This window comes from Medicago truncatula, chromosome 4 (assembly GCF_003473485.1).
Source record: "Medicago truncatula cultivar Jemalong A17 chromosome 4, MtrunA17r5.0-ANR, whole genome shotgun sequence".
In the NCBI taxonomy this organism is placed as follows: domain Eukaryota; kingdom Viridiplantae; phylum Streptophyta; class Magnoliopsida; order Fabales; family Fabaceae; genus Medicago; species Medicago truncatula.
The window spans coordinates 51,235,084-51,258,617 of NC_053045.1; the positions used below are offsets into that span (position 1 = coordinate 51,235,084).

The following is a 23,534-nucleotide window of genomic DNA, read 5'->3' on the forward strand; positions in this document are numbered from 1 at the left end:
CTTACCTTAACCGAAAGAATCTTGTAGTCAAAGTACTTAGGTGAATGTTCAATGACTAATCAAATTTTTCACAGACTAATAAAGCTTACAACTCCCGACCTAATGACAAGATTCATCGACTTAAACTACTTCCAAGATGTCATAACGACTGATCAAACGCACAGCTCTTACCATAACTGAAAGAATCTTGTAGTCAAAGTACTTGGATGAATGTTCAATGACTAATCAAATTTTTCACCGACTAATCAAATTTACAACTCTCAACCTAATGACAAGATTCTTTGACCTAAACTACTTCCAAGATGTCATAACGACTGATCAAACTCACAACGCTTACTCTAACTGAAAGAATATTGTATTGAAAGTACTTGGATGAATGTTCAATGACTAATCAAATTGTTCACCGACTAATCAAGCATACAACTCTCACCCTGATGACAATAATCTTTGACCTTTTCGACTTAAAAGACCGCTTATTGATTAATCAAGATGTTTGAAAGACTAATCTACCTCGCAACTCTTACCCTTACAAAAATAATCTTGTACGAAAGGTACTTCCATGAATGTTAATTGATTAATCAATATATTCACTGCTTCATTTCTATTTAATTAATATTATGATTATTATTATAATTTATTTATATTACATCATAAATCAACATAAATTTAATATATTAAAATGAAAATAAATGATGTATGTTGTCTTTAATATAAATCACATACACCAATTATTAGCCAAATATTACACACTATTTATTCAACTACTAACTTTCCAACAAAAAAATAATCCAACTGCGCCCAATTTACTAAAACAAATTCTACTACATTTTAATTCATTTTCGCAATTTTCCATATATATAAAAAAAATATAAGCAATTTCAGTTGACAAAATAAATAAGCAACTTGTTTCAAATTAAACTGGCAGCAAAATAAATTTTAGTGACATTAAAAGTAATTTTCCTACTAACAGATTTTCTATCAAAGATGCATACAAAATCAGCAGCCCAAGCCCATACCAAAGTCACCAAAAAAAGGAATAAAATATCATCTTTTATTCAAACTGTGGGGTCCTCAGAACACCATTCACAAAATCTGCAGCAGGTCACCAATTCCTTTTTAGTGACAGATCTGGACCGTTGGAATATAATAATAATAAATTAATGGCTCATATTTGATTTCAGCTTTTAAATGCATAAGTTGTGCATGGTGCACAAATTCTTTCTTTGTGCATACCAAACGCCACCTCAAAAGACACATGAGTACAAAAGTAACAAAAAAAGTCTCATTATTGGTACAAAACAACTTATTATTTCACATATTTTTTATCATTATTACTACTACAACAACTTATTTTACTTATATTTGTCATTATTAGTATAACAAAACAGTTCCATAATTTTCCCCTACTCCCTCATTTAGTTCTTATAAGGGGTTGCAATTGCCATAAGAGGAATCTTTCTATGCACTGTGAAGCCAAACGATTCAGACATGTCCAATCCTTCAGCAGCACCAGGTAATTCCCAGTTAAATTGATGTACAAGGTTTGCCAACACAAGATCATTGACAGCCGTAGCATAAACTGCCCCAGGACAACCCCTTCTGCCAGCTCCAAATGGAATCACCTGGAAATCTTTTCCTTTAACATCTATTGAACAATTCAAGAATCTCTCTGGCTTGAACTCTTCAGGTTGATCCCAATGTGTAGGATCTCTTGCAATGGCCCAAGCATTGATAAAAACTCGTGTGCCAGCTTTGATGTGGTGTCCATTTAGTTTGATATCTTGTCTGCTTTCTCTTGGTACTAGTAATGGAATTGAGGGATGTAAACGTAGGGTTTCTTTAACTACTGCATTTAAGTATTTCATGTGACTTAAATCTTCTTCAGTTATGTGTGTTCTACCATTAGCCACTCTCTTTACTTCTTCTTGCAATTTTTTCATGATATTTGGATGCCGTAAGAGTTCTGTCATTGACCACTCTAGCAAAGTGGATATGGTGTCTGTACCTGCAATAAACATGTCCTGAATAGAAACAAATATATGGTCAATAAAATTTGCATAATCATTATTCATTACTACTTAAAACATAACACCACCTAATGACATACAACATTTACAAGCATGCAAAATCATACATGTACCTAGAGGTGTCTCAAACATTATATTAATTAGTTTAGTGTGCAGGGTCGGTCCAATAATTTTTAATTGTGAGTGAGACTTAATTGAATATTTATTTTATTATTTTTTTTGTTGGAATATACCATGATCAAATAAAGATTTGATTTATATTATTCCTATTGTGATGGGATTGCTCATATAATAACAAAATTTAAGTGATTTTTTTAATTAGATTTAAATAAGATTATAAGAAGGATAAGATTGTAAATAAATACAATAATTTTAACGAATGTTATGTTGGAAGAAATTACTACAGCAATACATGCAAAGGATGATAGAGATTTTAGTTTTACACATACCAGTAGTAGAGCCTTTATGACCGTTTTGTCAATAGGAAAGCCAAGTGATTCTGTTCTTTGGATCCAAAGCAAAACTTCAACAAAGTCATCATGCTCGTCACTATCTCCTTTCGGATTATTCATATGATCTTCAACAACACCCTCCAAAAGATCATCAAATTGTTTAGCCACCTTTTTTGCTCTTGCATAATATCCTGAAAGATGGCTGAACCAATCAAGCCAAGGAACATAGTCCCCAACAACAAAAGCACCAAGTAACTCAGTAAAATCCATCAATAACTTTGAAAATCCCTTCCCATTTTCACCACTATACTTTCTTCCCAAAACAACCCTACAAACTATATCATTCGTAGTTGTTGCCATTAATTCACTTAAATTCGCTGGTAATGAAGTGGAAGAAGAACAGTGCTTTATTTTCTCCATCATTAAACCCGTTTCTTCCTCTCTTACAGCGCGAAAAGAACGAACGCTTTTAGCACTAAGAAGATGTAACACACATATGCTCCTTAACTGCCTCCAATACTCTCCATATGGAGCTGATGAAACATCCCTAAAATTGTATAAAAGTATGTCGTAATTTATTTTGGGGGGTCTATTTGCAAAGACATGATCATGTGTTTTCATTATCTCATGTGCTGCATCAGCCGAAGAGATCACGAGAACTGGTACACGACCAAAATTAAGTCGCATGAAAGGGCCGTATTTTTTAGCTAGAGATTGAAATGAGCGGTGAGGGAATTGGCCAAGTTGATGGAGATTTCCTATTATAGGTAATTTTGGAGGTGAGTTTTTGGTTTCTGTAGAATTAGAATACCATTTTATTAGCAAAAAGAGGATGGCAAAGATGGAAGAGATTATGAGTAGCATTGTGTTCTCTTACTTTTTCCTTCTAATGTGGAGGAAATTGGCACTACTTTATATATATATATATATATATATATATATATATATAGTCATCTGGACAAGTTTTCTGTTTCTAGATCATTGAATCGGCTTGAAAATATAGAAATGTCACGCAACTATTTTTATTCTAATTAATTTTCGTTGCTGTGAGTGTGACATGCCTGTACACACATCCAATAGTATTTTTTTTTTGTTGGTCAATTAGCTTAAGGCTAATATTCTAGAAAAAACCCTTTTAGCAACGTTTTTTTTTTCAACTGTTTGACAAATGTATGGTTGCGTAAAGTCAAAATGTTATACGGATACAAAGCCATAAGCATTAAATACTTGGTTCAATATCTTCAAAGCTTGGTGCACCAATTTTTTGAAACTTTGCCTAAAATCAAAATAGAAACACTTATTGGTACGACATGATAGAAATAAACGAAAGTGCACGGCAACATATTGCCGTTGAATGAATCAATTCATTCACCAATATCACCATAACAGCTCTTTTATTCCTCTAAAACCAGACTTTACACAAGACATTCTGTCATTTTTCGCATGCATTTGTTCGCACTATTAGTATATGGCAATGGTAAAGTCAAGATTTTTTTTTTTTTTTATGGTTGACTGAAGGAGTTAAGACCATGCACAAACTAAGGTGCAGAAGAATTAGTCGGTACTATTGAGTTGCTAGGAGCTGCTATAATTTTAAGTTAAATTAATCACCGAAATTGAACCTTTAAAGGATACTCTAAGGTTTCAAACCAACACGAAATGCTATTGAATTGTTAGCAATTGCAGATTCTGCTGCTATGAATCACAACCATTCATTGGCATCCGCTGCTATTGATTAACGCCATTCAACGACGGCCACAACTCAACGCCAGTCGGCGGTCCATGTTCAAATATCTTTACATGTCGCCATTGCTTACTTCTCCCCTCCATGACCGTTTTAGCTTGAATGTAGTAAATGCATTGTTTCTTTGCTGACTCAGTCCAAACTTGACAACGTTAACCTAGTTAAAGTTTAATTTAAATTAAAATAAACAAACGTAAAACAAAAAACAAAATCAGATTTCCCAAAAAAATATGCATATGCACTGTCACATCATTTAGTGACTTGTGATCAGCTTATTTCTTCAACATATCTAGTAAAGAAAAACTTCAAAATTTATTAGGGTGGAAAGTTTAAGAAATTTCAAAAATTATACTGATCACCTTTTTCGAACATACAAATTGGATAATCAAATTTGTGACTCAGCGAAATAAGGGACCATAATCATCGATCCATATGAAAAATAGTTAAAAAAATTGCAATAAAATTATGAGTTCTTTATACATAACTATGATCTTAGAACACTTGTTTATCACTCACTCAAATCAATGAAAAAATATATTACACTCAATAAAATGAAGCAATAGAAGTATATTATCACTCAATTCAAAAGTCAACATTTTTTTGGAACCGCAACTAAGAATACCGATCAAGTAAAAAAATACCAATACTAATTAATCACAAACTGGCGTAGGCGATCCATAATTAATTTGGATTGAACACATGTACGAGAATTGACTTTTATATGGTCAATATGTTTGAACCTTATATGCTGACTTTTAAATAATCTACTGTATCTTGTATTTTGCTTTTTATTTCAACTTAAGTTTTTTTTTTTTTTACTTACTCTCTTTTTTGGTATAAAAGAGGGCAAAACCTAATATAAAAAACTACGAAATAAAACGGACATTTTATACATGTAAGCCACAGAAATATCATAAAAAATGAGTTTTTAAAGCTTAATAGGAGGAGTCTCCAAAACAGTCAAATTAAAATTATCCACAAAAATGTTAAAGTTAGCAAGTCATCCACTTATATTTTCTTCACGTCAAATATGGTTGATTTGCAAATGCTAATTAATTTTTAATAGCTTCTTGATACGATGAACTAAAATAGGGATATTTCCATTAAGCTTGAAATTGTCAAAAATCATGTCGATCAATATCTTAGAGTCACTTTTAACTATAAGATGATCTAAATGCTCCCTCCAAGCCATGTCTATATCTAAATACAACCCATACATCTCAGCATGTAAGGCATCACAAGCTCACATCTTCTTAGTGTAGCCTTTAATCAATTTACCATCTGAATTACGAAAAAGACTACCACAACAAAAAATATGACCCCTATCCTTGCACGCATCATTGTTGATGAGCTTTGATCCAACCTTCATGTTGTCGTGTCCATCCTATCTAAACAGTGTCGTTCAAATTAATTATTATTATTATTATTTTACTTATTCTACTTAAGGCTTTTTTTATTAAAAATTCTACTTAAGCTTTGAATGTCGATTTCTTTATTAGAGGATATTATCCACGTTTCTCTAAAAGACTTTTTTTATTGTCCTGTAAGTAAATCTTTTTTTTTTTTGGGTCTCTGTAAGTAAATCTTGATTGGTAGTTTTATGAACATTGGCATGCATGACTTATGATTCAAATTCTAGATTCTTCATTTCTTCATATTTATCTTGTGCAAGTATAGCCATTACATTATTTGATAAAGACTTTTTGATTATATCATAATCAAAGAGGGTATGCACTGAAGCAAATTCTAAGTAATGATTTTATGACACGCCCAAAGTCAACGTTTTATTTAATAAACTTGTTTTCATATTTTAACCAAAAAAGTTTCAATTATTTTTTAGAACTTATTATTTTTTTTTTTTGGTCAAGTAGCCTAGTGGCTATAGCTCACACAATTTAATTGTGGAGAAGTGGGGTGTCTGGGGTTCGAACCCTGGTCCCTGCATATAATATGCAATATCCCTATCAACTGAACTAAGCTCACGGAGATTTATTTTAAACATTAATACATATTGCTAGCGTGCATGAGAAATTAATTTGAATTCAACACATATGTAAGCATTTGATTTTTATGGTCACTGTGTTTGAAATTTTATCTTGATTTAAATTATTTATGAAAAATGGACAAGAATGAAAAGAAAAAACCCTAAATTATTTATTGTAAAAAAAACCTAAATTATTTATTTTATATTTGAACTTAAGTTTTTTCTGCTCATCTATTTAAAATTTGAATGTTGATTTCTTTAGTAGAGGGTGTGATGTGTCTTGGAAAGAGTTTTCGAGCGTATAATTTTTAGCGATTAATGTAATGTTTTTTTGACAAAAACTCAAAGCAATGTTTCATTTAATTAGGCATAAGGGTAACTATTCAACTTAGATGTGTGGGAAAAAGGAAGTAATATGTAAGCAATAATCAAAGTTAACATCAGACCTAATTATGTCTAAAGCACAACCCATAAGCAAAACCAAAACATAAAGATAAAGAGAGCAGAGAAACAAACACATCAAGATTTGTTCGGTCCAACAATGACATACGTATGGTGGAGAAATATCTCTCCACTTCACTATCAAAGAGTTTCTTTTAAGAGAAACAAAATCCTTACAAAAAAATTAGCTTCAAAAAGCTCTCCAAGAGTAATCCTAATTTCTACCATTTTCTCAAATATCTTCCTGTGACCAAGAGACTCAATGATTTCACTAACCAAGATGTTTACAATTGGTTCTCAAATGTTCCCTTCTTTGGTTACATGAGATTACTCATCAAATGGGTCAAATAATGTTTATATAGTGCTCACATCTAGAGAAAATCATGCCGCAATTTGTGTTGATTGCCCCATGATTCATTGTTTCGTATACAATACGTACAAAGTTGTCATAAGTCAAATCACTTCACGATCTTACAAATCACGCCACAACTTTGGACGTACCAAAACATGCTCCTAACATCACCAAATCATGTCACGGATGCTCCAAATCTCACCTAAATTTTCTAGAACTTACAACATCAACTTTGAGTCATTTTTCAACAAATTCAATTGTGAAAAGGACCATAAATCTCGCCATGTTCAACAAGTGAATGGCAAAATCATAACAAAACAAAATTAAAATTTTTTTACCCGTAAGACTTGGCAACCACGTTTTCTGGGTGTAATGAGTCTTATAGTTGGAACCAGGTGTGATGGGGTCAACCTCTTCTTCAAAACAAGTCTGTTTGATTTTTATTCTTCTCTCCACAAGACGTACTTACATTAATATTCATCTCAGCAAATACATCAATAAGATCGTCATCAAGTTATTCTTCGTCTTTGTCTTCATCGTCCCCCTCAGTGTGAAACTAGAGACACATGCAACAACAACCTTTACCTCATGTTCTTGGACTAATTTCTCTGCGTTGAAAACTATATTCTTTGCCTCTTCAACATTATATTTCAGCAAGACATTACCTTCCTTAAACTCATATTCCAAGCCTTTAATATGAAGTGTCAAACCCTCAATTTTAATTTTTGTATCAGAAGCCAGTTTTGAGCCTCATCGCGAAACTTACTTTCATACTCCAATTGAGCATGAAGATCCTTCACGAATTTATCACTTGTGAATTTTCTCTGGCTCGGCTCCCAAACTCGGAGGCATCACCTGTAGAACTATCAAAGTGGGTTTGGCTCATCGGGCCTTTACTTTATCCAGGGGTGGAGCCACACACAAGGTTGTGTGTGATCCTACCTTCACAAAATTTTGACAATATTTTAATACTAGATATTGATAAGCACCACAAACCGTGTAGCCTCCAATAGAATCCAACCGCCACCTCCCACATGTAACATTAAACTGAAAAGAAACATTGCGAAGTAAAATGACACACTCCCCTAACATATCCTCCTCCCAAACCCACAACCGTCTCCTCCACCTCCACGTCGCGCCCCCTATTATAAATATTTTACTTATGAGAATATTTATTTCACGAAATTCTTTTGTGTTTCAATTTTTTTTATTTTCTAAAAACTTACGTGTATTTCTTCAAGTTTCTTCTATGAAAATTTATAACATATCTCGTCTGTGACATAATCTATAACAATTGTACGTAAAATAATATCCAATCTCAAATGCAATTTATTTAAATTATAATTCACATTATATATATATATATATATATATATATATATATATATAGTCACATATCCATGTTTAAATATATATCATTGATAATTTACCATTCAACCAATTAAAATTAGCCAAATGAGTTAATATGCAACTGATACCCGCAAACTAACTCTCACTTTACCTACAAATTTGTTCATGAGGCTAATATTGATTGACTGATGAATAAATTACCCACAATTTTTCAAGGATAACACAGAAACAAAACCCACTAGTAATTATTAGTATCATTACAAATTTTATTTTTTTTCCATCTTAAATTTCATTATTGCCTAATACTCCCTCATTTAATCTACTTCTTATTAGGAGTTGCAAGTGCCACAAGAGGAGTATTTCTATGTGCAATAAAGCCAATTGTTTCAGACATATCTAATGTCTCCAATCCTTTAGCACCACCAGGTAATTCCCAATCAAATTGATGTATAAGATTGGCTAACACAATTTCATTGGCAGCTATAGCATACACTACTCCAGGGCAACCCCTTCTCCCTGCTCCAAATGGAGTCAATATCAAATCATTTCCTTTAATATCTATTGGATTATTCAAGAATCTCTCTGGCTTGAATTCTTCAGGTTGATTCCAATTTGTAGGGTCTCTTGCTATGCTCCAATTATTGATAATAACATGTGTGCCAGCTTTAATGTGGTAACCATTTAATTTGATATCTTGTGTGTTTACTCTTGGGACTAGTAATGGAAATGGAGGATGTAAACGTAGGGTTTCTTTAACCACTGCCTTTAAGTAGTTCATGTGACTCAAATCTTCTTCAGTTATGTGTTTTCTACCATTAGCCACCAACCTTGCTTCTTCTTGCAATTTCTTCATGATATTTGGATGCCTTATGAGTTCAGTCATTTCCCACTCTAGCAAACTGGATATGGTGTCTGTACCTCCAATAAACATGTCCTAAATATAAACAAATACATGGTCAATAAAATTTGCATAAGATTCAAAGGGTAACAAAGAGATTTTAATTTTACACTTACCAATAGGAGAGCTTTTATAATTGTTCTATCAATAGGAAAGCCAAGTGATTCTGTCTTTTGGATCCAAAGCAAAACATCAACAAAGTCATCATGGTCTTCATTGACTCCTTTCTGACGATTGATATGATCTTCAACTACATCTTCCAAAAGTTCATCAAATTGTTTAGCCACTTTTTTTGCTCTTGCATAAAATCCAGAAACATGGGTCACCCAATCAAGCCAAGGAACATAGGCTCCAACAATAAAAGCACTAAGTGACTCGTTAAATTCCCTCAACAACTTCTTAAATCCCTTTCCACTTTCACCATCATATTTTCTTCCTAAAGCAACCCTACAAACTATATCATTAGTAATTTTGGAGGCTAATTCACTTATATTCACAGGTAATGATTTAGAAGAATAGTGCTTTATTTTCTCCATCATTAAACCTACTTCTTCCTCTCTCACGGCACGAAGAGATTGAACTCTTTTAGCACTGAGAAGATGTAAAACTGATATACTCTTTATCTGTCTCCAATATTCTCCATATGGAGCTGTTGAAACATCTTTGCAATCATATATAAGTATCTTGTAATTTTTCTTTTGGGGTCTGTTTGCAAAAACGAGATCATGGGTTTTCAATATCTCACGTGCTGCATCAGCCGAAGAGATCACGAGAACTGGTACACTACCAAAATGGAGTTGCATGATAGGGCCATATTTTTTAGCTAAAGATAGAAATGTGCGATGAGGTAATCTGCCAAGTTGATGAAGATTTCCTATTATAGGTAATTTTGGAGGAGAAGGTGGTAAGTTTTTGCTTTTTGTAGAATTGGAATACCATTTTATTAGGAGAAAAAGGATGAGCAAGATTGAAGAGATTATGAGTACCATTGTGTTCTCTTAGTTTTTCTTTCCAATTTGGAATAAAGGCACTGCTCTATATAGTCGTTGGACAAGTTTTCATGTTTTCTGTTTCTCTAGATCATTGATTTTTTTTTTTTTTTTTTTGTTACATTCTAGGTCATTGATTTGGCTTGTGGTCACGCAACTATTTTTGAAAAATAAAAGGTTATTGTGATTATTTTTTGATGGTGTGTAAGAGTGTCATATGTTGAATAATATGATATGATGTGTACCCTCCGCCCTCCGGTATCTTATAAACAAAACAAAAAAAACTAAATTTTTGGAGATTAAGGTACTGCTCTATAAAGTCATTCAAATCATGCATGCTACAGGGTCATTACGACGCATTTTTTGTCTCTAGATAATTGATTCCTTGAGGTCAACGTAATTAATTTTTAAAAGAATAAAACGGCTAAGTTTGGATTTACTCCTATGAAAGTTGAATAATATAACATGTAAAGTCACACCAGTGTTGGACAACTTACAACTCATGTGTGAATTATTTTTGTTGACAATACAACTTATAGGTGAATTAAATCTTTTTTTTTTAAAGACGCAGGTGAAGTAAATCTTATTTTCAATGCTTTCGAAAATGTTAACTAGTGCTTCGAAGCATGTTACGGAAATAAGTATAGTAAGAATTTTTTAGAATTTGTATAAATAAATATTAAAAAATTTAGAAAATGTTGTTTCAATGTAATTTTTTTTTTCTTAACTAGTGTTCTGACAACATTGGTTTAACATGACTTTTAAAGTATTTTGTTGAAAAAAAGGGAATGATAGTGTGTAAAGCATTAAAAAAAAATTAGTTTTCTCACAAAATATGTATGGTCATTTCACCGATGAACCCATTAGTTCATTCTTCAACATATCTAATTAGAAAATTAAGTTGTTGAGAAAATTTCAAAACTTTGAAAAATCATAGTATTATATGTTTACGAATTAAGAAATAGGAGAAACAAAATTGTGGCTCAACAAAAACTAAGAGACTAAAAATGCATTTTAAAGAATAAAGTAGTATAAAGAGTGAGTATTAGATTTAAATTTTAAAAGACTTTTTTATATTAAAAGAATTTTATAGTATTCAATCAAACCTTTTATAAAACATAATTCTTATGCTATATAATATTTAAGACTAAAAAAAATCATTGAAGATAATAAAATTCGGTAATATTTAATTGAGATTTTTCACAACTTATAAAATCTCTATTTGTATTCAAAAGTACAAAGATTTTGAGGGATTGCTGTGTAGAGTGAATTTTGTGAGATGAAATACATTTATGAAACAGTCAAATCAAATCCACACATTTGGGACTTTCTCATACTCTTCTCTTTAAAAGACTTTTTTTTTGTCCATCATCCTTCAAGTCAAGTTATTTTTCATTTCTTTCTATTCAGTTAGGGAGACTTTTTGAGGGGATAGTTGTATCGGACTGGGACTGCCTGCTGCGATTTTCAAACCAATGAATTTTGGTAGCTTTGATAACGTTCAGGATTGAAAAGGTGTTTCTATTTGAATAGTATATAGTATATTATTAATTTACTGAGGGTGTGTTTGGTTGTGAGAAGAAAGTGAGAAGAGAGAAATAGGTGAGAGAGAGTTTGAGAAGAGAGAAATAGATGAAAAATAGAGTAGATTTGATGGGTTGTTTGATATAAGAGAAAGAAGAGAGAAATTGAAGAGAAAGAGATATTACTATTTTTTGAAAAGACAAAAATATCCTCAAATAGAAACAACATATCATTTGGTTTTTCACCAATAACAATTTCTATTATCTCTGTACCACAACATTTTCTCAAATACACATGGCCTAAGCACTAGTAATAGTTTCCATTTTCACATTCATGTTTTTTTTTGTCTTTTATGACACAATGGAGGGATAAAATTGGAAAAGCCACAAAAAATTGTATCTCTCTCGTGTTTCTTCACTGATGTGGGGAGACTCTAAAAAGTGTGGGGGCCCACAGGTTCTAACTCTCTCTTCCCACTTTCTAACCTCTACCAAACAAGAGAAATGTGGTATTTCTCTTCAACTTCTCTCTCTTCAATCTCTCTCTCTCCTTTTTCTCCTCTACCAAACAGACCGTGAAGGACCGTCACTTGTGTAGTGATGGCAGCAGCTTATATATAGTTTGTAATGTATGTGGACTTGATAAAATTTATTCATATGATTTTGCTAGTATTTGCTTTGAATTTGTTTTTGACAAAATCAACAGGTTCTTGTTTGAGCAAAGTTACTTTTTCGATCAAAGTTACTTTTTGATTTTCCGTCTTAGTGCGGTGTTTATTTGATTCAGGTTGGAAGATTAACTTTGAGCAAGTGTATATCCGATCCATGACAACGACTTTGGCGTCGTCAACGTTGCAGATCCAGAGACACGAGTATTTCGAAGATTGAGAAGAAGAGAAGAGAGTTTTTATCTTTTCAAATTTTATAAACCCACAAAGTACTTTGAAATCTTAAAAATATATGTTATAAATCCATTGAGATTCATATACTTCAAAATATGGATTATAAAAAATATCTTAAAATTTCAATCAAAAACAAAAAATCTTAAAAGTCAATACCTAGAATCAATACAAATCTTCTAAAATCTTCAAAACTATTTTGGTCAAAATAAAATCTTACATAATATGTGATATTTTTTTTTGTTTGTTAACAATACAACTCATATGTGAAAATTAACAGTATTGTATTTTTTACGCTATTAAAGATTTATTTCAAAACAAACGTAAAACATTCACAAAAGTTAGATTTCTAATAAAATATTCATTTCTTCAACATATCAACATAGTGGAAATAAAATTAAAATACATTGTCGGTAAAATGTCGGAAAGACAACATTTTTGTAACATATAAGATATTAATAAAGAAAAGGAGTGACATAGAGATCCCATCTACTATTTTTGTTTACTTCAGTTTTTTATAGATTTATTTTTTTGACACCCTCATCACAGTGCTAAGACTGCAACTAAAAATACAAATCTAAACGGAAAAGAAAAACATATATTCGAAAAAGACAACTAGTGTAGATAATGGTCAATGTTTTAGTTTTATGATTTAAAATATATAGTAAAAAAATTATTTCATTCGAGATTCAGTTGTTCTTGATTTATAATTATCTAAAGACTAAATGTATCGTGAACCTCAGAAGAGGAAGAAAAGTACCCCTAAAAAAAGGAATAAAAGTATATTGTAAAATTTTCAATGTAAAATGGAAAAGTAGATTGGAATCACTTTTGTCCAGGGTCAACTTGAATATATAAGCTATATTTGCGTTAAAATTTTGTTAGTTTAAAATAAAAAGTAAAAACAACTCTCGTGTATGATGCCTCGTACGGTTGAAAAATACCCTCATTGTATCCATAAGTGCATTCTCACCAACAAATGGTAAGAGCAAGTGAGGAGTGAAAATTTCTCCTACTTGCATTAGTCGTGTGACGGATGATGAGACTATTCTCCATGTTGCATGATTGTCTACATGCGACTGAGTTTGAATTCGATTAGTTCCAACAAATTATATTACTATTAATTTTTTCTCTCTCTTTTGATTGTAGAGATCGGATTTTTAACAACCTTTACAAGTATGAAATAGGAGATTCTAAGGATGATCGGTAAACCACCTTCATGACTAAGTGTTGGTTTCTCCAGATGTAGAGAAATAAGGCAAATTTTTAGGATAACTTACTGCGTCTTTTTGACGTGGTTTGTGTGATTTAGAATTATTCTAAAGATATTAATGACAATATCTATCATCTTCTTCATCAAAATCTTCAAAAAAAGGAGACGACCTATATATATTGGTTGGAAAAGCCTTCTTAAGGGATGATCAAACTCTTTACACTGATGGTGCTTTCAAGGGGAATAGCGACACCACAAGGTGCGGAGGACTTTTTTGCAATTAAGATGAAAGGTGGATCAAAGACTATGTCATGAAAATTGGCTTGTGCGATCTCATATGCGAAAATGTGGGCCTTATATTTGGGTTTAGATGTGGCTAAGAGAGATCATATTTTGCATCTTATTGTGGGAAGTGATTCAAAACTTTTGATTGACATGATTAAGAAAAATTGCACTATTTGGAGGAATAATTCCCATTTTGGTTAAGTGTATTCGCAACCTTTTGACTTTGGATCGAAACACCCGAGTTTGTCATACTTGACGGGAGGAAAGCATAAATTTTGACTGGCTTGCTAGATCAAAAATCTACTACCAGTTAAACCATTACACAGGGTGGCACATCATAACGAGAACAATCTACTGCCAATTAATCAATTACAAACTTTTTTTTTTATTTTCAGGAATTACAAACCTTTTTTTTACAAGAATCAATTACAAACTCATATTCTTTCAAAAAAAAAAAAAATACAAACTTATGTGTGAAAATAATCACTAGAACGTAGCAGTTTCACCCTATCAAATTGTTTGATTAGCATCTTTTGAATTGAACTTGTCAAAGAAATTTGTATTGAAACTTATGATAAAAGGTGATATTGTTATTTTTATGAAGACTGTGAAACTATAGTTGTTCATAAAAAAAACATAACCGAGATTTTATAATTTTATATTTTTTTGAGTTTAATATAAATACAATGACGATATTGCCCAAAAAAATAAGGACAATATAAACTTTTTTATCCGGATATAACTAAATTTTTTGTTATGTTGAAATAATGAACTTGTAATTTTTTATGTCAAAGTCCACGTTTAAAATTTAAAAAGATATACGTTAATTTTTTACTCATAAAAGATATATTGTTGAAAAGTATGCTACAGAGAAAGAAAAAAAAAAGAAAAAAAGTATGTATACAAAACAGGATGGATCCGTGCGTCTGTCCATTTAACTTGTCTTTGTCTTTTTTAGAGTGAGTTGAGATTTTGAATCCATCAATTATAGTCATAGTCCACTCCGTCAATCACTAAAAGTGAGGTTTATTGGTACTTGGTACGTCCGGTTAAAATTAAAAAAAAAATTAATTAAGTCACAAATCAATTTTTCATTTTTCTCCTCCAAAAAGGAGATAAGAAATTCATTAAATTTAATCACTTCTCTTTTAAGACTTTAGCATCATATGTTTAATAGTTTGTGAATTAGTGAAACCATGAACTTTATTTTGAATGTTTTATTGGCATATGAATTATAACAGACTTTTAGTTGATGTAACTTGTATGTTTGAATGATAATTACCATATTTTTGTTAGAGTCATGCTTGAATTTACAATGTTTTGTTGAATTAAAAATAAATAAAAGCTTTTTTTGATTTATTAATTTATTTTATTTATTTAAATCAGATTAAATGTCATATGGAAATGCCACCTAAGCGTTTTTTTGGACACCTCATCAAAAAATGCAACACGTCAGCATTTTTTGAGGATAAAATGGGGGGTAGGACGAAAAATGCAACAAAAATATAATTGAAGAACATTTTTGTTCTGTTTTAAAATGGCATGACCATTTTCGTGAGTAGGCCAAAACACGAGGACTGTAATTAAGCCTAACAATTATTGGTGAAATAGTCTAAATATACTGACTTTCTTTTTAATCCCTCCAAAAAAATTCTTTCAAACTTTGGTAGCTCTAAATATTTTGTTTCTAATTATAGACACCTTTGTTTTTACAAAAGTTCACGTCGAATGTTCAAAGTGACTTTATTGATAAAATGTCATCGTTAAGGTCTTAAAAAATCGTTAGATTAATAATTTAACTGTTCAAAGTGACTTTATCCAAATTTGCATTTTTCGCAGGGCTGGCGCTTCCAGAGAGCCAGCGCTTGAGCTGGCGCGTATGCAGCTTCCTGGCGCCCAGCGCCCAGACCTGTCTTGTTTGTCATTTTTCACCATTTTCCTTTTTGAGTTGGCTTTAGGTGTTAACATGAAAATTGTAGGTTAAGATGTTAGCTTTCTAATGGCTATGGTTTTACTTCCAAATGATTTTTAGAACTTGAGTTATGATCAAATTACTACACATGGGTCATGTGGATTTTTGTGAAAACTTATCATAATTTTCTCTATGAGCCGTGAAACTTTTCCAAACTTGATATTGGATTTAATGAAGTACTTAGAGTGAATAATTGAGTATGCATTTATGTATTTGGGAATGTGAATGTGTTGATGGTTTGAGAAATATTTTGGGTGGAATTGAATCGGTGAAAACGGGTTTTTAGCTAAAATGTCGTTTTAAGTGATCACGTGAAATAAGCTATGTTTTGGCGATTGAACTTGAGATGTTAGAGTTGAAAATAATGTGTTATTTTGCTGTTTTGATTCATATTTTTGCTGGAACATATTTTACATGGTCAAAACTTGGATTTTCTAAATGGTTAGAAACTTGAGTTTGTGTCGTTTCGGTTTTTCGGAAATTGTTGGAACTTGGAATTTTGTGAACAAAAAGGGTTGCAAGCTTGGTCTACAATTCATATAATCTTAGCCAATGCTTGTAAAGTTGGTACAATGTCTTAATCATGTCAAACTTGATTTTCGGGTGGGATTGTGGAATGTGTAAACTTGGGATTTTCTCATACGAACTTAAGCTATTCTTTGAACTGATGTATAATAGTTTGTAAGTGGCTTAAGCTCATGACTATATGATTGATTAAGATTGATTTATTAGTTTCAAACTTGATTATGCCAGTTGATACGGTTTTATCGGAAATGGTTCTTTTAAGCCAATTATCTTATGATCTTTCGTGACTTGCCTTGTATGACTAAATGGAGATGTGTGAATGAATTGTTATGTTTTGGATATGATATTTATCACAAGTATGTTCTCTTACTTGGAATACGAGAAATGATTGGAGTGATTAAACTATATGATGTTGAATGATTTGAATGAGGTCGATGATTGTTGATGATTATTGATGATTAAGTGATGATGTGATGATGACTCTTATTTGATGTATGACTTGAATGTTGTGTGGACGTAATTTCTTGATAATGCAAATGTTGTGGAGGTGATCAATATATTTGGAAGTTGTCCTTTATATTGTTGTGAAAATTGTGAGGTGATGTCGCATTATCGAGTCTTTGCTACATGTCTATGCATCATAGTCGTGTTGAGATTTTATATGATGTTTTTGTTGCATCATTGGGCTTCGGCCTTGCAGAGATCATTTAGTGATCTAGTTTGTGGGTTTTGGCCTTTTAGAGATCCATTAGTGATCTAGATTGTGAGCTTCGGCCTTGCAGAGACCTTTGGTGGTCTAGATATAGGTGACGACCTTGAAGTGATTTGGTACCACATGCATATATGTGTCGAACTAGGTGCATATCATGACATGAGTCTTATTGGTGAAATGTGATTGATGAATGTTCATGACATATGTGATTGGTGATTGTTGAATGTAAGATATTGGAATTATGGTATGAGTGTATATATGGATATTATTATTATTATTTGATTATATACATGCTATTTGAATTGAATTATTCATGTCTAACTGTTATGTGGATTATGATGATGTAATACTTACCCCCAGTAGATCTGTGATGGACCGCCTACCTGTCTGTATGGATGGGTAGACGTTGTGCAAGATTAGTTGCTCTGGTGAGTTGATTGATGATTGGTTGGATATCGGGAGCTACCTCTGATATCGGTTTAGTAGGGTCTAGGATAGGCTTTGATCTAGGTGTCTGTTTGTTGTCTAGATTATTTGTTTGGATTATTTATTCATGTTGGAGATTTATCCATTGTTGGGATTTGGTGATTCATTTATGTTGATGTATTATTTGATTCATAACATGTATGCTTCGAAGTATTCTGGTTTATACCGCTGCGACTGTGAAGATTTATATGCATGCATGTTCAATTTGAGTTTTGGATGATGACGTAGCATCTATTTCCTGAATAAATGTATTATTCACATTGTAACGCTCTAGTCGTTATTTTAATTATTTTGGATTTATGTGGAGTCTTTTATGGTTTTAAAATAATATTTGTGGATTTTATGGTGTGTTATATTTTATTATATAGTTTATTTTAATAATAATTAGAATAAGTGAGAATTAATATTATTTTGGGAGTGTGGGGAGTTAATTAATAATTAATAGAATTAAAGGGAGTTTAATGAAATAAAGGGGGAGTTATAGTTTTGGGAGTTAGGAAAAGAAAAGGGTCAGAATCAGTTTTACGTAAAACAAGTTTTGGAGAGGAAAAACAAGAACAAGGGAGAAGAGCCTAGGAACCGATTTCGCTGTGCAATCTTTCTGCAAATCTAAGGTAAGGGTGAGGTTTACTGCAATTGTATAGGTTCTAAATTCTGATTTTGTTTTTAACAGGTTTATGAGAGAATTGGGAGAAACTAGGTTTTTGTTAAATTAATGGGTTTTGAGAGTAGGGATTGCTTTACTGATGTTAGATGTGGGTTCTGAGTGCATATAACCTTTCATTGCTTATCTGTAAACTGATTTGGGGAGTGAATTGGAGGAAAATGAGATTTTTGGGAAAAACCTGCATTCTGCCCGTACAGAAGTTCATCGCTCGCCTCGCGAGTAGCCTTTGCTCGCCAAGGCGAGTGAGTAACTTCATGGCTCGCCTCGCGAGTGAGACAACTCGCCATGGCGAGTACCGGTGAGGAAAACTGGATTTTTGAAGTGTTGTTATAAGCTGTATTTTGAGTAGTTTTATGTACCTAGATGATTTTAGAGAGGACTGGAGCAAGTTTTAGATTAAAAAGATGAATATGGAACTTAGAATTGATGATTTAGTGAGAAAAATGTCAAAACTCCCGAGAGCACCATATTTTTGTTCGCCTCGAACTCGCCATGGCGAGTGTTTTGTTTCCTAAGCTCGCCATAGCGAGCAGATGTGCTCGCGAGGCGAGCTGCACAGTATTTTGTTGGATTGATTTCTGTTGTTGATGGTTGATCTGTCTTGATGATTAAGCATGGCTATTATATTGGTGTATTCTTTTCTGGATGTTTTAAATTGGTTATAATGAGTTGATGCTGGCTGAATGTATGCTTTTATTTAATTAAGTTATACATGAATGTTGAAATTTGGAGTGGTGAGTCATGTACATATATATGCATAGGTTAGGTTGTATGTAGATATACAAGAGTGGGTCAGTTGCATAAGCATAAAAGTGGGAGAGCTTCGGCTCTGGGACGCCTTGTTGTTCAAAGTGGTGGAGCACTAGTTGCTCAAAGTGGTGTTAGTGGTGAGGACTTATGTCCTGAAAATGAATGTTTTAACCATTCTACAGCGGGGAGGGCTACGGTCCTGATTATGGTACCACATGCATGGGTGTTGTTAGAGGAGTCTTAGTGGAGTGGTGATGAGTTGCATGAGTCGTTGAATTGGTTTTTAACTACCATTTGTTGATGACATTGAAAATGATGATTTAGTATATTGTTGATGAATTATGATGTTAGGGTGTTAGATTCAATTGATGCATTCTTTATCTATATTATTGTTGTGAATCTCACCCCTTCTGCTTGAAAATGTTGCCCTTCCTATGGGTAACTTGCAGGTGATCTTGTGTAGTTGGTGGTGGCTCAAAGTGTCTAGGGCTCTGATACGTGGGATGGGATTTTGTTGTTTAATTTCTTTCCTATGTATCAAATTTTGAATATTGCTGTTGTTAGAGCTGTCAAAACGGGCGGCCCGGCCCGTTTAGGCCCGGCCCGGACGGGCCAAGGGCTTTTAAGGGCCGGGCTAAAAAGCCCGGTTTGAATATGGGCTGCAAAAATAGAGCCCGAGCCCGGCCCTATACGGGCTCCCGGGCTAACGGGCCAGCCCTGGCCCGTATTTTTTTCTTCCCTTTTCCATTCTTTTAAGTACTGAACATACATAAATATGCCAGGCTAACGGACCAGCCCGGGCCCGTATTTGTTTTTTAAGGTAATTTGAATACAAGATAAATTTTCAAAATCAGTTGCTCTTTATTTAACATGGTAAATAGCATTGCAGTCATCTTTTAAAAGAATAAGTTGCTAGTAACTTTAAAAATAAATTCAGTAGCATATTTGATGTATAAGATATGAGTAATGAACTATGTTTACAACTTCTATCAGAAGTTCAGCCTTTCCAATTGGTTATCCAAGAACAATCTCTGTAGTAGTAATGACAGTTAATTAGTCTAAAGAATGCTATAGGAAAAGTTAATAGCTAATTGTTCTTGTCAATATGATGAAACAGATCCCTTTCTTTTGCATGTTAGTATTTTGACGTTTTATTTCACTTCCAAACCATAAAAACTAAACCACTGAGGCAGAACATGGTGACATCAAGTAGCATAATAGTATAGAATATGTCAGTTTCCTAGAAAGAGTACTTGCTTTGTTTGGGCTATGCAACTTGTGGAGGAATCCAGTTTAGTAGTGAGCTTCACGAGAAGTAAATTCACTGTGAGTCAGCCAATCAGGCTGCATCTTCAGCTCCAGTAAATTCACGAGGAGTAAACTTTTTTTGCGGGCTGCCCGTGGCCCTAACGGGCTCCGGGCTTTTTCGGGCCGGGCTAAAAAGCCCTGGAAAAATTCGGGCTGCAATTATTAGGCCCAAGCCCTACGTTTTATTCGGGCTCTCGGGCCAGCCCGTTTTGACAGCTCTAGCTGTTGTAGCCCTATTGATGTTGGATTTTATGATGTTAAGGCTTTTATGCCAAGAATTTATTTTGGAGTTTAAAACAGTTATGAACTGTTGATTGATGAGAATATTCCGCTGCAGATTTAATGATAAATTCAAAGGATGTTTAATTAAATAGATTTTTATATTCTATTTAAGATGTTTATTATAAATGTGATGTGACATGCCTGTTTGGGTTTTACTTTGATATTGAATTATTTATTATCTAACTGAATTTGGGAAACGGGGTGTTACACACATGTTTTATTGCTTTAATAGAAATAGGGTGTTACACACATGAGTACAAAAGTAACAAAAAAGTCTCATTATTGGTACAAAACAACTTATTATTTTACATATTTTTATCATTATTACTACTACAACAACTTATTTTACTCATTTAGTTCTTGTTAGGGGTTGCAATTGCCATAAGAGGAATCTTTCTATGCACTGTGAAGCCAAACGATTCAGACATGTCCAATCCTTCAGCAGCACCAGGTAATTCCCAGTTAAATTGATGTACAAGGTTTGCCAACACAAGATCATTGACAGCCGTAGCATAAACTGCCCCAGGACAACCCCTTCTGCCAGCTCCAAATGGAATCACCTGGAAATCTTTTCCTTTAACATCTATTGAACAATTCAAGAATCTCTCTGGCTTGAACTCTTCAGGTTGATCCCAATGTGTAGGATCTCTTGCAATGGCCCAAGCATTGATAAAAACTCGTGTGCCAGCTTTGATGTGGTGTCCATTTAGTTTGATATCTTGTCTGCTTTCTCTTGGTACTAGTAATGGAATTGAGGGATGTAAACGTAGGGTTTCTTTAACTACTGCATTTAAGTATTTCATGTGACTTAAATCTTCTTCAGTTATGTGTGTTCTACCATTAGCCACTCTCTTTACTTCTTCTTGCAATTTTTTCATGATATTTGGATGCCGTAAGAGTTCTGTCATTGACCACTCTAGCAAAGTGGATATGGTGTCTGTACCTGCAATAAACATGTCCTGAATAGAAACAAATATATGGTCAATAAAATTTGCATAATCATTATTCATTACTACTTAAAACATAACACCACCTAATGACATACAACATTTGTTGTAACTTTTGGTTTTATTTTATTTTAAAAGTTAATGTAATTAACTATTTTTATTTAAGCACATTTACTTGTTTCCTGGGTCAAAGGCAGTTATATTTTCATTCCAACATGCACAATTGAATAGCTATTATTAAGGCTTTATTTTTGCATGACAAAGAATTCTTTTACTTGCTTAGAAAAAGTCTTTTTTACGTAAACAAATAGGAGTGAAGCTTTTTCTTAAATAGTCTTTCATGAGTAGCAAGAGAAATACTCCTCTCCCAAAAACATAAACAAAAAATAGTTTTCTCTCCTCTCAAAAAATATTGACTATTTTGGGGTTACATCTCCTGCTATCTTTGAGATAGATTCAAGCTGTTCTGTCACCTCTGATGTGATTCATATCTGAGAAGAATATGTTGTATCCTGGAAAGATATGCGCTTATGAGGCGAATAAATCCTTTAAGGACAGTGACTTTGTCACGCCTCATGTTATTCAACGGTTTACTATTGTGCATGTCATCACCGCCGTTAATGACTTGTTTATTTATTTCAACATTACCGACTTCGAATCACCGCAATTTCAAGAACAGATAAGTTTACTTGATATCCCTCTTGTTTATTCCCTTAAATATTTAATTGATGATTTTATTTATATGATGATTATTATTTATAGAGATAATTTATTCCTAATTTTTACAACATAAGGATTTATTTGATGATTTTTTGTGCCTAATTAGGATATCTATCCCCGTAATTCAGTTTTGGTGAAAGGTTAAGAAATTTAATGATGTTACACTCTCCTTGGCGCATCTTGGAGCATAATAGGCAAAAGGGTACAAAGGCCAATAGCAAATTAAAGGCGTAAAAATTAACTGCTTTAAACTCACTGATGAGTGGCAACTCTGGTTCTACTAAATAAGCCAACATATATATTGCTTTGAGCAATACACAAGGGACAGAAGATTATCAATCTGCATGTTTCTTCTAATTTGATTTGTGGATGGAGAAATGTATAAGAAATTGACTGAAAGTGAGCATGTTAAAGAGAAGCTTATAGATTGTGTTAACCGGAACCAGGGAGATAGCGTTCACTGATGTCGGTAGAATATTCTAATATGTCTATTTCAATTATGGTATGAAAGAATCAGAGCATGGAAACCTTTGTAAGTTTTAAACTTTTCTCCCCTTGGAATCATCCACAAGGGGTCAGGTACACATTCAAATCTCATATCTCAAATTTTGTGTGTTGAAATTGTGAGAGCATGTTGAATATGTTTGTAAAATTAGTGATTCTATGAGCTTCCAAAACCGTGCTTTTGTAGCTCTCATCTATGCCACTAGTGTGTTGTTGAGTTCTGTTTTGATAATGACTTGTTTGAGGCTAACTTTGGATGCCTTTTGAGCTTACGGTCTAATTTTGAATATGTTATAATGCATCATGAATTTTGGTTCTTTTCAAATATTATTAGTACTATTATGTCAAAAATTTGATTTCACCTTGAAGTTAATTTTAAAGTATATGTTATATACATTCTAAGAGTATTGTGTTGACAGTGTTTAGGGTGATACAAACTGAGCTAAACAATTTTGTAGTTTATAACAGCTATACATCGGTGCCCATTCATATTTGTTGATTGCA

At 32.8% G+C, this 23,534-nt stretch overlaps 3 protein-coding genes across 3 annotated transcripts; all 3 read right to left on the reverse strand.

Annotated features, from left to right (window-relative positions):
* Window positions 1-1,021: 1,021 nt before the first annotated feature.
* On the reverse strand, window positions 1,022-21,905 carry LOC25493691 (cytochrome P450 736A117). The gene is made up of 2 exons (XM_013602268.3): window positions 21,213-21,905; window positions 1,022-1,415 (listed from the first exon to the last, which is right to left on the reverse strand). The coding sequence occupies exon 1, from the start codon at window positions 21,867-21,869 to the stop codon at window positions 21,213-21,215; it is 657 nt and encodes a 218-aa protein (XP_013457722.2). The 5' UTR covers window positions 21,870-21,905; the 3' UTR covers window positions 1,022-1,415.
* LOC25493689 (cytochrome P450 736A117) lies at window positions 1,176-3,396 on the reverse strand. Its single transcript, XM_013602266.3, has 2 exons — window positions 2,477-3,396; window positions 1,176-2,021 (listed from the first exon to the last, which is right to left on the reverse strand). The coding sequence occupies exons 1-2, from the start codon at window positions 3,341-3,343 to the stop codon at window positions 1,416-1,418; spliced, it is 1,473 nt and encodes a 490-aa protein (XP_013457720.2). The 5' UTR covers window positions 3,344-3,396; the 3' UTR covers window positions 1,176-1,415.
* LOC25493690 (cytochrome P450 736A117) lies at window positions 8,497-10,276 on the reverse strand. Its single transcript, XM_013602267.3, has 2 exons — window positions 9,365-10,276; window positions 8,497-9,284 (listed from the first exon to the last, which is right to left on the reverse strand). Exons 1-2 carry the CDS (start codon window positions 10,235-10,237, stop codon window positions 8,670-8,672), a joined length of 1,488 nt encoding a protein of 495 aa, XP_013457721.1. The 5' UTR covers window positions 10,238-10,276; the 3' UTR covers window positions 8,497-8,669.
* Window positions 21,906-23,534: the final 1,629 nt, after the last annotated feature.

Bases quoted from the DNA above. Each gene is read 5' to 3' on its own strand.
- LOC25493689 (XM_013602266.3), bottom strand. From the start codon at position 3,343: ATGCTACTCATAATCTCTTCCATCTTTGCCATCCTCTTTTTGCTAATA. The intron at 2,022-2,476 runs GTATGTGTAAAA...GTTTCTATTCAG, and splicing joins TCATAAAGGCTCTACTACTG to GACATGTTTATTGCAGGTAC.
- LOC25493690 (XM_013602267.3), bottom strand. From the start codon at position 10,237: ATGGTACTCATAATCTCTTCAATCTTGCTCATCCTTTTTCTCCTAATA. The intron at 9,285-9,364 runs GTAAGTGTAAAA...GTTTATATTTAG, and splicing joins TTATAAAAGCTCTCCTATTG to GACATGTTTATTGGAGGTAC.
- LOC25493691 (XM_013602268.3), bottom strand. From the start codon at position 21,869: ATGAATAATGATTATGCAAATTTTATTGACCATATATTTGTTTCTATT.